The sequence below is a fragment of the Podarcis melisellensis genome (genome assembly GCF_964234715.1).
Source record: "Podarcis melisellensis genome assembly, chromosome: 6".
NCBI classification, from domain to species: domain Eukaryota; kingdom Metazoa; phylum Chordata; class Lepidosauria; order Squamata; family Lacertidae; genus Podarcis; species Podarcis melisellensis.
Window position 1 is genome coordinate 25,965,829 of NC_138538.1, and position 14,608 is coordinate 25,980,436.

The following is a 14,608-nucleotide window of genomic DNA, read 5'->3' on the forward strand; positions in this document are numbered from 1 at the left end:
CCAGAAGTCAGAAATGAAGTTTAGAATATGCATAGGCCACCCCTCTGAATAATACACTCTCAACGCAGTTTACATAACAATTTTAAAATTACAGCTTCAAAATAATAGAATAAAAAATGCAATACAATTTCTTCTAAACACCCACAGCATGCATAAAACAGCAGTACTAAAAAGTAGATTTCCATCCCAGAATATCATATACATTTTCAACAGTGTAATCTGCTAAAAGAACCGCTGTACCAAAAAGAAAATATTCCTGCATAGGCCAGCTGAAACAAACAGGCCCCCATTGGGTGCTTAATAGAAAGACAAAGGTGCTTACGAAAGGAGAACATCATCTTAATAACTTAATTTCTTAACACACACATCTGTGCACCCAGTTCTGAACAAAAACTGTTTTTTGGAGACGCTTGCTAAATATTCATAGAATTCATAGAACTCATTTTAGGGGAAGATATGAATGTAGTTATGGATAATTTCCCTGATAAAATAGGAAGAAAAGGAAACACTTAAACCTTTGAATACATTATTTAAGAAAAGGCATGATGTATTTTTAGAGGCTATCTGTCAGCACATAGAAAATAATGATTATATGCTTTTTTCCAAGGCAAGAAACAGTTATTCCAAAATCAATACATCCTTCATTTCACATGCATTAGGTAATAACATTAGTGATATCAGAGAGGTTAACCTATGCAAAATATTGGAGGGCACTGGCTCTTCCTTCAATAACTGAATGGAAAGATAAAATGTGTGAATATGCCTTTCATGTCAAAATTCACACTATATTAGGATGGAGGAAAGTAGTCAAGGATATAATAGCTTTGCTTGAAGCGTCATTTAGTTTTATTTATATTGGCAACAATACTCAAACTACTAATTCTCTATGTGGAGATGATTCTGTACATCCAGCATACATGGAATTGAAGCTTTGCAAAGAAAAGTATATAAAACTTAGTTTTAACAGACGACGAGCTGTTTAGCAAAAGGTGAATATACATTAATGCTGTTCTGTGAACTCTTGCACAAGTAATAGAAGGCTGCTCATAGACAGTGCACTGAAATAATATACTGATGGTATATTATAGAATAAATATGTGTTAAGTTGCTATTTCCATATTTGGTGTTGTTATTTATTGTGTTTTCAACCAAGTATGCTGCTGTTAGCCTCCTTGAAACTTTGGTGGGAAGGTAAAATATAAATCCTGAAAATAAATAAATATTGTAAATAACATGAATGAATAAGAAGGAGGCAGGTTGTAGCTTATCAGCTCCAGTGGACTGAGCAAGCTTATGATAAGCAACTTGTAGAAGTCTAATGCAAGAGCTTGCAGAAATATAACAATTTTTTGGATGGGGCGGGATCACTTTTTTCATACAACCCTCTCCTGCTAAGTTTGAAACACCCCTTCAGTGAGCAGAAGAGGGCTCTTCTAGAGGAACCGTTCTAGAGGACCCATTCCCCACACCAAAGCATGTTGTGGTTTGAGGACCCGACCCCCCCAAAGTGGGAATGAATACACAAGGACACGTGATATAAGGTTAATGGGCAAGAAAAGGCCACAACTTTATTGATTACAGCAAGTGAAAAGGTATTGGCTTAGGCATTGGATTACGCCAGCTGACTCCACCCCTCAGAGAGGGGTGAGTCTGAAACAAGGGGGTAACATTTGTCCTCTCGTCCTCAGCACCTGTTGACTGTAGAGGTGGGCCAAGGGAGTATGAAATAGAACAGGAATAGAGAAAACGTGGTCCCCCAGTTGTTCTGTTGATGCTAACCAGTAGGTGGAGCCAGTAGGTGGAGCCTGTTGATGCTAACTATAGCCTCTCCCCTGATGTCACCGAGGGCTGTGCCATGGCCTCCCGCCAAGCAGGCATCGGACATAATACACAACCGCCAGATTCCTTTAACGGAATACCCAAAAATTGAAGGCATAGGCAATGGCCACACCTAGCCCTTCAACACCACAACACATTATTCCAATGCCTAACCTACCCACCAATACCACGAAAGTTGTGACGATTGCTACGAGGTAGGCGAAAAAACCAAAAAGCCTAATGCCAAATGGAAAAATTCCTACCAGGCCCCCCGGACAACCAGGGCGACCAACCTAAGGTCCATAGCAAGGCCAAGGAAAACTAAGACCCTGAGCTCAAAGGGAGTGGAGGGTGGGTGAATCGCGATGGGACGGCAATCGCGATGGGATGAGGCCGAGGAGGGGCTGGCACCACAGTATTAAGGCTGCTGTACACACCCCTCGGAGGCACCTGGTTGGGTGCCTGCTGATGGGCATGGGCGCCAGCCAGGTGAGTGGGTGGCAGGGGGCTAACGCCCCCAGCTAGAGGGTGGCTCAGGCTCCCGCCCACAACCACTCCCCTCTCCTCCAGGAGGAGAGTCTTTCTCCATATATAATAGGGTTATCGCCAGGGCATTCCAGGACATCTTATGCATCACTGGATAGTATTTGTAGTGGACTTGCTTGTAATAATTATCATATAATGACTGAGACAGAAACAGTAACATTTGTCCTCTCGTCCTCAGCACCTGTTGACTGTAGAGGTGGTCCAAGGGAGTATGAAATAGAACAGGAATAGAGAAAACGTGGTCCCCCAGTTGTTCTTGGACTCCAGCTCTAATCAGCCATAGCCAACATTGACCAATGGCCAAGGATTGTGAGAGTGGTAGTCTAAAAACACTGGGGGGAGGGCACTAGTTTCCAACCCCCAGTGTAGAAACTCACTATCCACAGAACAATTAACAGTAATTCTACTTCCACAAGCCCTGCACCACTTATTTGGAAAGCATATAAACCTGGGAGGGAGAGGAAGGAGCATTTGGCTCTTGCAAATGCCTAGCAACTACCAATTAGAGGAGAGATTAAATGTCTTCTATCCGTGTGAATTCAGCATGGCAACTGAATTATACTTAAAATCTGAGACTTGAGAAAATGTACCCTCATCCCTGCCTGCAATCCACAAATCATTTATTCTGGACTAATCTTCCAAAATTCTTCTCATCTGAATTTCTCCTCATATTTTGGAGTCATAGAGTAGATGCTTCCAGAGTGGAATCTGTGCATTAGGGAATCTTCTGTGGTTCCATGGTTTTTTTGTTTGTTTTGTTTTACAGAGCAATGGTCAGTGCATGTAGTCTTTCAGTGCCTTCAGTTTATTGACATCTTTCCTCCATTTCGAATGTGCCTATCTGCGTTAATAAAACACTGCAAAAAGAACCAGTATCTAACCACGGGTATGGTTGCACTGTGATAGTTTTTATGTGGTGTTTTAACAATGCATATGTGCACTTTTGTGCTCTGATAAAACACTGTAGTAAGGAATCTTGATGTGATTGTACATACAGTTATGTGAGTAAGCGTTTTCCTTGGTAGTTTACCATTGTGCAGGACTACATATGTATATCAGTGAAACACCTGACAAAATGTCATTCTGATACAATCATGTACATGATCACATGAAGATCTCTTTGTTCCAGTATTGTATTGATGGGTACATGCTCACTGGTAACATAGAGATGGGTAAAGAGGCAAAAGAACTGTAATCTGTAGCAAACTGTGCATGCTTCAGTTCCAGAATTAATTTCAGAATTTTTCCTAGTTAAACTGGAATTCAAGAGAAATAGAATGCAGGGCAGACTAAATTAATGGAAGAGCTAAGGAATGGAATGGGGAAAATCTTATCCCTAATCTTCTCAACAAGACCACATGACAGCTCTTAATTTATACTAGAGCAACTGGTTTATTAATTGCAGACAAAATAGTTCAGACTGTAATAGTCATCTTGCTGGTGACAGTGTTCAAGAACTGCCAACCTCCTCCAGTTTTTTGGACACAGAACCCTGTTGCAATCTTTTCAAGTAGTTCTGTGTTAAGCTGAATTTCCCTGTGTTTCATTGTACTGTTCTTGCTCTTGTCTGTTCTCCTATGACAGTGTGTCATTGTCATGTTTGTCAAGACAGGACAACTTCTACCATGATGCATTGCTACACAGGTCTATGTTTGGGCTAAACTCTCAAATGTCCAATGCAAAAGAACACCCCAAATTGTATTAACAGTACTTTAGAAGTTGAGAGGTAGTGTGTTGTATATTGTCACTAGGATAGTCTTAGAAACTATATACGTAGAAGTGGATTGCCCCTCATAGTGAATAATCTTTGGGAGATAAGAAGCCCTGATTTCAAAATGAGACAATAATATTATGCACTCTGTTCCAGGACTATAATTAGCTGCATTCCCACAGTTTGCATGCAGCACTGCCACGGCTGGGCATGTCCAGCTCTGTTAAACAATCGACAATCACAACAGTTACCTGTTTCACAGGATGAGAAGATTAAATTGTGTCCCCCCAAGCAGCTAATTGGCATGATCACTGATTTTCTAAGTGGGGTATGTGAGCTCCAGCAGACTGAGGAGTCTTGTGGGCTCCTTTTGTGTATCGCCATAGCTGTTTCGGGGCTGGTGTATAATAGTTGATAATATATCAGTATTCAAATTAGGCAATGCATCAGTGGAATACTATGCACAACTGTACAAGGTGTATATGCATGTGTGATCATGATGCATGAAAATCTACATGCAGGTTTAATTCTCATTTCTAAGAACAGGAGATTTCTCAAGAAGAACACAGCTTAAGTGTGTGTGTGTGTGTGTGTGTGTGTGTGTGTCTGTGGGTATCTGTAGATAGTGGTCTGGGCATTTTTTTTCCAACTCCTTTTCAAGTCAATACACTTTTAAATGAATCATATTATTGTGAAATATTCAAAGAGATATAATTTATGTATAGAATACATAATTATGCATTTTCATATCTGCAGGATTTTTTTAAAAAGAGAAACAATTCCATATACTAGCAATATACATTTTGTAGCAAAATCCACATTGTTGGCACCCTACAAACAGAGGGTCCCTCTCTCAATTTTGTTTTTTTTTGGGGGGGATATCCCTACACACAGAGACAGCATGTTTTCCTTATTCAGTCTGGTGCCACTGCTTTGGGGCATTATTTTATTCATTTTTTATTTTTTTAAATCAAGACTCCAGACAGAGTGAGGGCAAAAAGCATTGCCCTCACTCTGTTTTGACTTCAGGTGCCATGTAGCCAAATATCATTGTGTACATTGCAATGAGATTTGACTATGTAGTAACATTAGAAGCCAAATCAGAGTAAGGACAAACCATGCCAGCCTTGTTCAGTTTGGAATCCTATGTGCAAATAATAGATGTGGAAAATTGTGCTCTGTGGCAGCAGGAAGGGCAGTGCACTGCTTCTGTCAGGATCACAAATAAGCAACCAATAAGGTTAGCAGTGAGGGCTTTGTGAACTATTTTGGCCCCTGAAAGCCCCTCTTTTCAGAGCTGAAGTGTTTGCTAGTGATCTTTCAGTTCTATCCTAGTATTAAGTTAAAACCTCCTACTATTACAATACTAAATGTGTTTTTTTTCTTCTCCACATTTTTCATTGCTAGACTTCCCACGGATAGACTTTAAACTGTTTTGCAGCAGTGGGTAGTTTTGTGTTACTCCTTGGTGAGGAACTCAAAGCACAGTGAAGTGACTTGCCCAGGGCCGTGCAATGCATTAGTGGCAGTTATAGTTGTAGAACCCAGGAATTCCTGTTCTCGGAGATTAGCTTTCAGACCTTGGAGCAATGCTCAGAAATCTATAAAAGATAAAGCCAAACTGGGTGAAGCGCTGCAATACTGTGTACATTTCAAGCTTAACATAATGGATATAAAGTCTAATCATGCTTTTTTCCCCTTCTTCCCCACTTTTGGACATTTTCTTCATCTGACTGCATATTTAGAAGAAATGCATATTCCTACTCCTATTACTTGTAAGTACCTAGCTGAATATGACTTTTCTTGAGCATGTTCATTAGAGTTGCAGGGTTTTGTTTTGCTTTTTAATTTTTACAAATTACTTTTTATTTTACCTGTCACATTTTCTTTTCTTTTTCTCTTTGTTTGTTTTGGTTTTTGTAGCACACTACAGTTTTAAAGCACATCATCTATTCAATATCCGCACAACCACCTTTTTGTATTCACGAAGCTATAAAAAAAAAAGTCATGGGGACTCAATATGTCTACTTCCATATTGAGAGCCAGTGTGGTGTAGTGGTTAAGAGCAGTGGACTCGTAATCTGGTTAACCGGGTTTGCTTCCTCACTCCTCCACATGCAGCTGCTGGGTGACCTTGGGCCAGTCACACTTCTCTGAAGCCTCTCAGCCTCACTTACCTCACAGTGTGTTTGTTGTGGGGGAGGAAGGGAAAGGAGATTGTTAGCCGCTTTGAGACTCCTTAAGGGGAGTGAAAGGCGGGATATCAAGTCTAAACACCACTTCTTCTTCTTCTTCTTCTTCTTCTTCTTCTTCTTCTTCTTCTTCTTCTTCTTCCTTTTGCAATTAAAACCCATGCCTTTATATCTCACTCACCCCTTGCAGTCTTGCTGATTTTCATTTCTTTCTGGTGTAGACTAATAGGAAAATAGCAGGCTAAGCACCAAGTTACTGTAAACTGTCCTTCACTTTGAAAAATACTGTTTCCAAAAGCAGGTGGTGAGCATCTAGGGTACTCACTGTCTTTGCTGCAACTGCTCAAGAATCATGAACCTTTCTCTTTTCTAGCTGATGGGAAAGGAGGGTTGAGCAGCAATGGCTGGTGTCCGTTGGGACTGGTAGGGTGGGAGGCCAACAGTAGGGGGAGCTATAACCAGTGGCAGGCAGAGCCCTGTCCCACATTATCCTTTCTGCTGAGTTCTACAAGGAACCAAGTGCCAATCTAGATGTGATGTGGGACATACATGATTAGGTTCTCCTGCATTGTAATCTGCTGTGTCGCTTAGGGTGGCAGAGAATGCAGCCCCCCTCCCCCGACACAGCTTTCTTTCTGAAGGGACTCTTTCTTGTCAACTTCATTGCCCAGATAAACTCTAATATTACATTGTATTGCGCTGATATATGACTATGGAGACTGTGAATATAGTTTCTAATTTTTATTGTTTACTTTCTTGTTAATTGTTCCTGGAAAATCATTAATGAACAGAGAGGTTTTTTTAAAAAAAATTATCCATGGTGGTGGAAGTTTCAGATAAGAACCACACTACTTATGAAATTGCAGGTCCCTAATACCCAGATGTATAGGGAGACTAGTTATTCAGCAGATTGGAAAACACATATAGTGCATCCTCCCAGGCACTCTTGTATTCGAGGAATTTGTTTAAATAGTGGAGCAGACCTGGTAATGAGGAGGAGGGAATAGTCTGTCTTGCTCTCAGATAGCAAAACCCTTCTATCGAATCACACCACCCTTCTGTCTTGCTTTCAAATGTTTCTGCGGGTGCTTGGCAAATGATCAGTGAGTGCACAATAAAAAGATGCCCTTCGGGGTTTCAGGGGCACTGTGAGATGGAAATGAGTTGAAATGAAATCAAAGGCAGGTGGCTCTTTCATGGGGGAAGAAACCTTTCAAGAAACCAGAGGACAGATTTCAGCACAGCACAAGATAAATTAATGAGGGATGGAAGAACCACATATTACATTTCCTGCCTCATCACTTGTAGAGGTGCCACACCAACACAGGATCTTTCCATATTACCTGTTGCTCAGGTCATGTTGGGATCTTCAATTTGTGAGTGAAGTGTAGCTACAATGTTCTTTGAACTGCCCGGAGACCTCTGGGTATAGGGCGGTATATAAATTCAATAAATAAATAAAATAAAATAAATAAAATGTGTGTTATGCAGAACACACTCCTGAAAGCTGATTAAAAAATGCTTGTCTCAGGAGTTTTTAATAAAGGTGTATACACACTCCCATTTACTCCACATCTAATGCACTGTTACCACGGTTTTGTGAAGCCATGCACACACAATATTTGCTACAATCTACATTGTTCCTGTTGTTGTTTTTTAGAAATACTGTGTTTTGATGTAGTCCCCCACCATCAGCTTACAACCTATTAGAAAATATAAGCTATAAGGAGCATCCATGCCCTCCTCTCCGCCCACTGGTGTGACTATATAGGATATGACTTGCAAACACATCCAGCCATGCTGATGTGTACAATGAAGTACAAATGTGATTTGAAATGCAGCCGGGGTGTGTGTATGTGACCTTGCTGCATTTTAAGCTGGTAATGTGTACACAGCCTCAGTTTGTTTTAAAGGGTTAATTTGTTTCACAGGGAATTCCCGTGTGCAATCACTTCTTACTGAAATAATAATATCCCAAACATAAGGCCTGCTTTACATGTTAATTGAAGCACATGGTTCCTGTGACCTTTGTAATTGCTCCCATGCTGCTCTGGGAATGTATAATCTTACACTCGTATTGTTCAGCTGCACTTGCATGTTTACATAACATGCCACTGAATCCCTGGGGTGGTGTGAGTTACTGGTGTATGACATAAACACTTATGACAAGTACAACCAAACATTATGGACTTGAAGGTTTGCTATACTCCTTGGAGTGTAATTGGAGCAGCCACAAGTATGGCAGCAACCACAGCATGCCATGCAATGTGCAGAAATCATCCAAAGGTATAAATGCTGGTGGGCAGCTCTGAGTTCAAGTTCAGATACAAATTTCAGGGGCTCATAAACATTGCATACAGAATAGACAGGGAATTTACTAAACCCTGAAATTCTTCTACGGCTCAGATTAAAATCTGAGCCACAGAAGAATTCACAACTCCTCTGAATTGACCATCCCAAACACACTTTTTTTCTTTCTTTCCTTACTTCTTGGCAGATAATGGCAGCAGATAGAGGCAGCAGGAGGGATTAGGTTGATAGAGCTGCATACAATTCTTAATCACTATTATTGTTATACGAATATTGTTGTTGGAGTGTAATATAGGCTAAAGCCTCTTCTTTTTTTGCATTTGGCTATCTTTATGAGTTTGAGGAATCTGTGGCACTACATCTTATCTCATCTAAAATATTTGGAGACTTCAACAACTCCAATATGAATTCCCAGCCTCCATTTCACCGCACACTTAACATCTACTGTAGAGAACCAGTGTTGTGCAGGGAATACTTTTCATTCTCAGTGCAATCACATACATAAGGCAATAAATGGAGTAGTTCCTAAAGAATAATTTGGGGGGAAATTATACCTGCGGTTTTGGAAAATGGCACCATTTACATGCTGAATCTATTTCTTGTTTTCTTGAGATACATGAAGCTAAATAAAACATTGATTCTCTTTCTAGTTTGAAGAAACCTTTGATCTTACATACTTCACATAAGGTTCCCATACCCAGCCCCTTTGAGATCATTGAAAAGAAAACTGCACTACGGCACTACCTATTAGAAGGATTACATTTGGGCAGACCCTTTTTATGGGTTGCTTGAGCAGTGGCCAGACAAGCAAGTGTTGCAGATGGAATAGCACTTTGTACAATGGAAGTGAATCAGAACAGATACGTTCAGAGAGACAGAGCCTATGATATCCAATGCTCATTTTCTCATTGTGTCCACACTCACACATTTCGCCTCCTTCCTATATGTTGCTCAGCCTCGCTGTTTCTCTCTATCTTCTCACCCCATCAAAGAATTTATCATATCACTTCTGCCTAGTTCCCATCCTCTGTCTCAGCCCTTATGAGTTGAGGACATAATTTTGTAGCATTTATATCACTGTCTTCCATCACAGAACCCAAGGTGAAGCACATGTGGTTCCCAGGTGGTCACCACGCAGTTCCAGACCTGGTTAGCTTCAGAAAGGTGGTGGCCTCATGTGCCTTCAGACCATATACTGGAATAGCCTTGAACAGAGAATGTCATTGAGAAGACTAGAGCACAAAGGTTCTTCATCCCAACATAAATTAAGTAAATAGCTCTGTAGCGATTGCACATCTTAATTGAAACCTGGTCCTTGTTAGGTACTAATTATAAATAACTTCTACCCTGCTGCCTGAAAAGCATTCTGATAGACTGCATCCCCACATTCTTTCTTTGCTCTTGGGCAAATGAGCGCAATACATGCAGTAATTCTTTGATATCGACATGTTGATGTTAAATTTATGTCAGCACACACTGGTTACTTCTGTTACATTCTTCTCTGAAGTATCCATCCAGCAGCTGTTTCTTCAGACACTTTCCATTTACATAATGAATGAAACACACACACACAATAGTGAGTTTCTTGCTAGCTTCACACTTTATGCAGCCTATGCTCTGTGATCGACATTAATGTGATATAAGCCACTTCCCCTGGATGTTCCAGTTGTTGTGTTTATGGGAAACTGGTCAGAGAAGAGAGCAGGAGTTGTCATTGATACAGGTTGTCAGGACTTCAGAGATAGCATTTCAATTGCCTTATTTGTAGAAGGGAAGCATTTTCAGATAAATGCTTCTGTCACTCTGAAGATAGCTCAACACACCGTCTGACTATCCTCTGCCTTGGTTCTGCATGTTAGTTAGAGCTCAAGGTCTAGCTATGGTAGTTGCTTTAACTTTTTTATCATTTTATTTATCCCTCCCCAAGAAGGATTGCTGTGCCTTCAATAGCTTAAAAAGCAACAAACTAATTTGAGTTTTAGAATTTGAGTTGAGTTTGACTTTTTCTTTGGGTGATGGTGGTTGAAGAAGGGTCTCTAGATATTGAATTAATGGCTCTTTAAAAAAAAAAGCTGCCAAAAGCTGTCTACTTTTGTATGCTTTCCCCCCTCTTGTAATATCTCTGCATCTTGAATCACAAATGCTCACTCCAAAGTAAAAGTGTCTTGTTTTCACAGTTCTGATTTACCTTTTTTATTGCTCTGCTACAACCACAGTTAGGTGGAAGAGAGAAACTCTTCTAGTGTCACCTAAATGAGACACTATTGATATCTCTTCCAGAACAATCAGCAGCTCACCAACATATTTGAAATTCATCTGAAAACATCGTGTGGTTTGCACAAAGTAATTGAATAGTTAACTCAGAGATAATTCAGCATAGTGGAGATGTTGACAGCTATGGCCTACTGGACACACATGATGAACTTGTTGACTATTAACCATATTCCTTATTGCAGCGTTGATCAACCCATGTCCTGTGTGAAATGGCTTTCAAACAAGCAAGAGTAGAGCCTGCTAATGACCACTGGAGTGACTGCTATGACTTGTTGTTGTTGTTTAGTCGTGTCCGACTTTCCGTGACCCCATGGACCAGAGCACGCCAGGCACTCCTGTCTTCCACTGCCTCCCACAGTTTGATCAAAGTCATGTTGATAGCTTCAAGAACACTGTCCAACCATCTCGTCCTCTGTCATCCCCTTCTTCTTGTGCCGTCCATCTTTTCCAACATCAGGGTCTTTTCCAGGGAGTCTTCTCTTCTCATGAGGTGGCCAAACCTCAGCTTCAGGATCTGTCCTTCCAGTGAGCACTCAGGGCTGATTTCCTTCAGAATGGATAGGTTTGATCTTCTTGCAGTCCATGGGACTCACAAGAGTCTCCTCCAGCACCATAATTCAAAAGCATCAATTCTTTGGCGATCAGCCTTCTTTATGTTTACATATTAGAGCTTGTTTTGGGAAGGGCTGTAGTTTAAGTAGTAAACACAGGCTTTGTATACAAAAGGCCAAGAAATCCTTGTCTGAAACCCTGTAAAGCCACTGCTAGATGGACCAATAGTCTGACTTATGAAAAGGCAGATTCTTCTGTTCCTAGAATTCCCTACCATGCAGTATAACATTCATTTGAAATTCCCTGTTCTAAATGTTGAGCTACAGCTCTTGTAATGATTAGGAAAGCCATGAAAGTTTCAGGGAGGACTGGAGTACAGCTCCAAGAATGTTTCTTCACTACTTAGCTCTCCTAATGTTCAACATGCTGGCCCTCATCTATACAGGGCAGAAAACTGAGCTATGGTTTTGCTTTTCTTAGTGCTGAGCGAACGGAACAGAACTCAAGCAAATTCCAGCAAACCTCTCTGTTAGTGTCCAGGTTAGTGTGTCTCAGAAACCCCTTGTGTCCACTACAGGAAAGAGAATCACTTTGCTGGCTTTGGAAATGCTTTGGTGCACATGCATTTGAAGCCAAAATATTCCATTTTGTGGGGACTATTCAGTCTCAAAACAGCATTGTTCATTTCCTGCAAAAGCAAATGAAGCCTGCCAGATCCAGCCCTTTGTCATTATCAACATTGTGAAGAAGCTGAAGCATCAGAGCATCCAGCCACCTATTGCCAGAGATAATTTAAGCTGAGTTTAATAAGCAATTCTCAGCTTTGTTTACAAACCTCTTTTAAAGCCTCAATAGTGGCCCAGAGTGCTCATTATTAAGGATATTCATTTTAGATTAGCATTCCCCACTGAGAAATCTGACAAACTTCTGGTGCCAAGTAATTTATGTACCTGTTTCCATTAGCAAATCCAGAAATCTGCCATTGTTCCAGATCACACAGACCAAAATACTGAAGTCATGTATGGTAAAAAGATATATAAAAACAAACTTCACCTGAACATTTACTGCAATAATATGGTCCTTCTGTGATATATATAATATCCTCCTTTCATAAAGTATATATCTATACATTGCTTTCTTGGACTCTCAGCTCAGTTCTTTTGTGCTTAGCTTGAAACAACAGAAAATAGGAAAATGGGTTCCTTTTTCCATCCACTGAAAATGTGATACCTGCCAGGCAAATTACGCCACACTGGTACTGCAGCCACCCCTGTCTGTCATGCCAGGATAAGCAAAAGAATGGCATAGGCTGACATCACCAGTGTGTGTGGACTTTGGGGGCTGAATGTTTAACTCCCCCATCCGAACAGTCATATATTATCTCCCTCAGCTTTTAGTACTGTGCACACCCTTCTGGGAGTGAGCTCCTTTGAACTCATTTGGGCTTATCTCAGAGGGGACATGCATTGTATTGGGCTGTTGTATGACAGCTGATACATCACCCTGAGATTCTTGAGAACATAAATGTTGGTAGGAAATGGTTGGTGATAACTGGTTTTGCTATCAAGTAGTTGCCTTTTTGGTGAAAGGGGGTGCAAGAATGGTGGAGTAGAGTGGTGGAGATGTCCTCCTGAGAGTAGTCTCATGGCCACTTACCATGATGGGGCACAGGAAGGGCAGGGAGACTATGAGGTCAGTGCTGCATGGCCACACTGGCAGAGCTGGCTGAAGTAGAATCACAGAATGAGCCATTTGTTGTTGTTGTTGTTTAGTCATTTAGTCATGTCCAACTCTTCGTGATCCCATGGACCAGAGCACGCCAGGCACTCCTGTCTTCCACTGCCTCCCGCAGTTTGATCAGACTCATATTGGTAGCTTCGAAAACACTGTCCATCCATCTCGTCCTCTGTCGTCCCCTTCTCCTTGTGCCCTTCATCTTTCCCAACATCAGGGTCTTTTCCAGGGAGTCTTCTCTTCTCATGAGGTGGCCAAAGTATTGGAGCCTCAGCTTCATGATCTGTCCTTCCAGTGAGCACTCAGGGCTGATTTCCTTCAGAATGCATAGGTTTGATCTTCTTGCAGTCCATGGGACTCTCAAGAGTCTCATCCAGCACCATAATCCAAAAGCATCAATTCTTCGGCGATCTATGAGCCATAGAAGCATAGAATTGTAGAGTTGGAAGGGACCACAAGGGTCATCTGGTCCAACCCCCTGCAGTGCAGGGATCTTTTGCCCAACGTGGGGCTGGAACCCATGTCCCTGAGATTAAGAGTCTCATTCTCTATCCATCATGAGCTATCTTGAGCACCTTAATTCCACTGAAAAGTTATGTAGTAGTTGGTTGTTTCTTTCCTTCATTGCAAACAATTGAAAAGTTCACAATCCTGTAATAAATTGTGATGGTGTTCATTAAAACTCACTAAAGGTTATAAAGGTACCTCACTGGAAACAAAGTGCCACATAGTGATCGCTTCTCCTCTGGAGCTCCCTTTGTTTCAGAACCAACTCAGATGTAAGAGCAGCACTCCGAAGGTATTGGTTGCCAAAATTGCCCCAAACCAAAATACTGCAGCACCACTGATGTACAGACACAGCCTTAACAACTGCGAGTTTTCCCATTTCAGGAGCAGCTTGATATTTTAGATGTCCCTTCCATTGCAATAAATAAAGAAGCTCACATTAGTGACAGCTCCTCCTCAAATGTGCACTGGACCTTCGTTCTGTACAACAATCCACTAAGACTGGGATTATATATCCTGTGCTGCTGGAACTGCTAATTTCAATTCATTTCACTAGGGCTTGAACATAGCATCCCTTGTAAATATTTAGGTATTGGTGTTCTTTCTATTATTTATACTCTGCATTTTGACTCAAGGCAGCTTGCAAAAATTATGGCTGCAGTTTACACAGCTAGTCTTGGGTCTGGCTGCCCATATTTGGTAAACATGAAATGTAATTGAGGCTCCAAAGCTTTAATGTCTCTATCCAACTTCCTGTCAAAAAGGATTAACAGCAAAACAGACTGAGGCTGCAGTTCTGGACCTGCTTACTAAGGAGTAAGCCCAATGGGACTTACATCTGAGTAAACATGAATTGGCTTGCACTGACAAACCTTTTTAGTGCCTTCCCCTCCCCCCTCATTCTCACATTTTGAAATAAATTGATTTACATTTTACTGTATTAGTTCAATATTTTGGTGTCCCC

General features: G+C 41.1%; 1 protein-coding gene across 17 annotated transcripts in view; it reads left to right on the top strand.

Moving 5' to 3' along the window:
• Positions 1-14,608, top strand: part of PTPRT (protein tyrosine phosphatase receptor type T) — a 591,983-nt gene that overhangs the window by 505,653 nt on the left and 71,722 nt on the right. For 12 of the 17 annotated variants that reach the window (XM_081916619.1, XM_081916633.1, XM_081916621.1 and 9 more), the window contains one exon: positions 5,821-5,850. The exons of 3 other annotated variants lie outside the window; for them this stretch is intronic. In XM_081916619.1, coding sequence (XP_081772745.1) covers positions 5,821-5,850 — 30 coding nt within the window. The remainder of the gene's footprint in view (positions 1-5,820; positions 5,851-14,608) is intronic. 2 more of the 17 variants (XM_081916629.1, XM_081916631.1) reach the window with 1 other exon arrangement.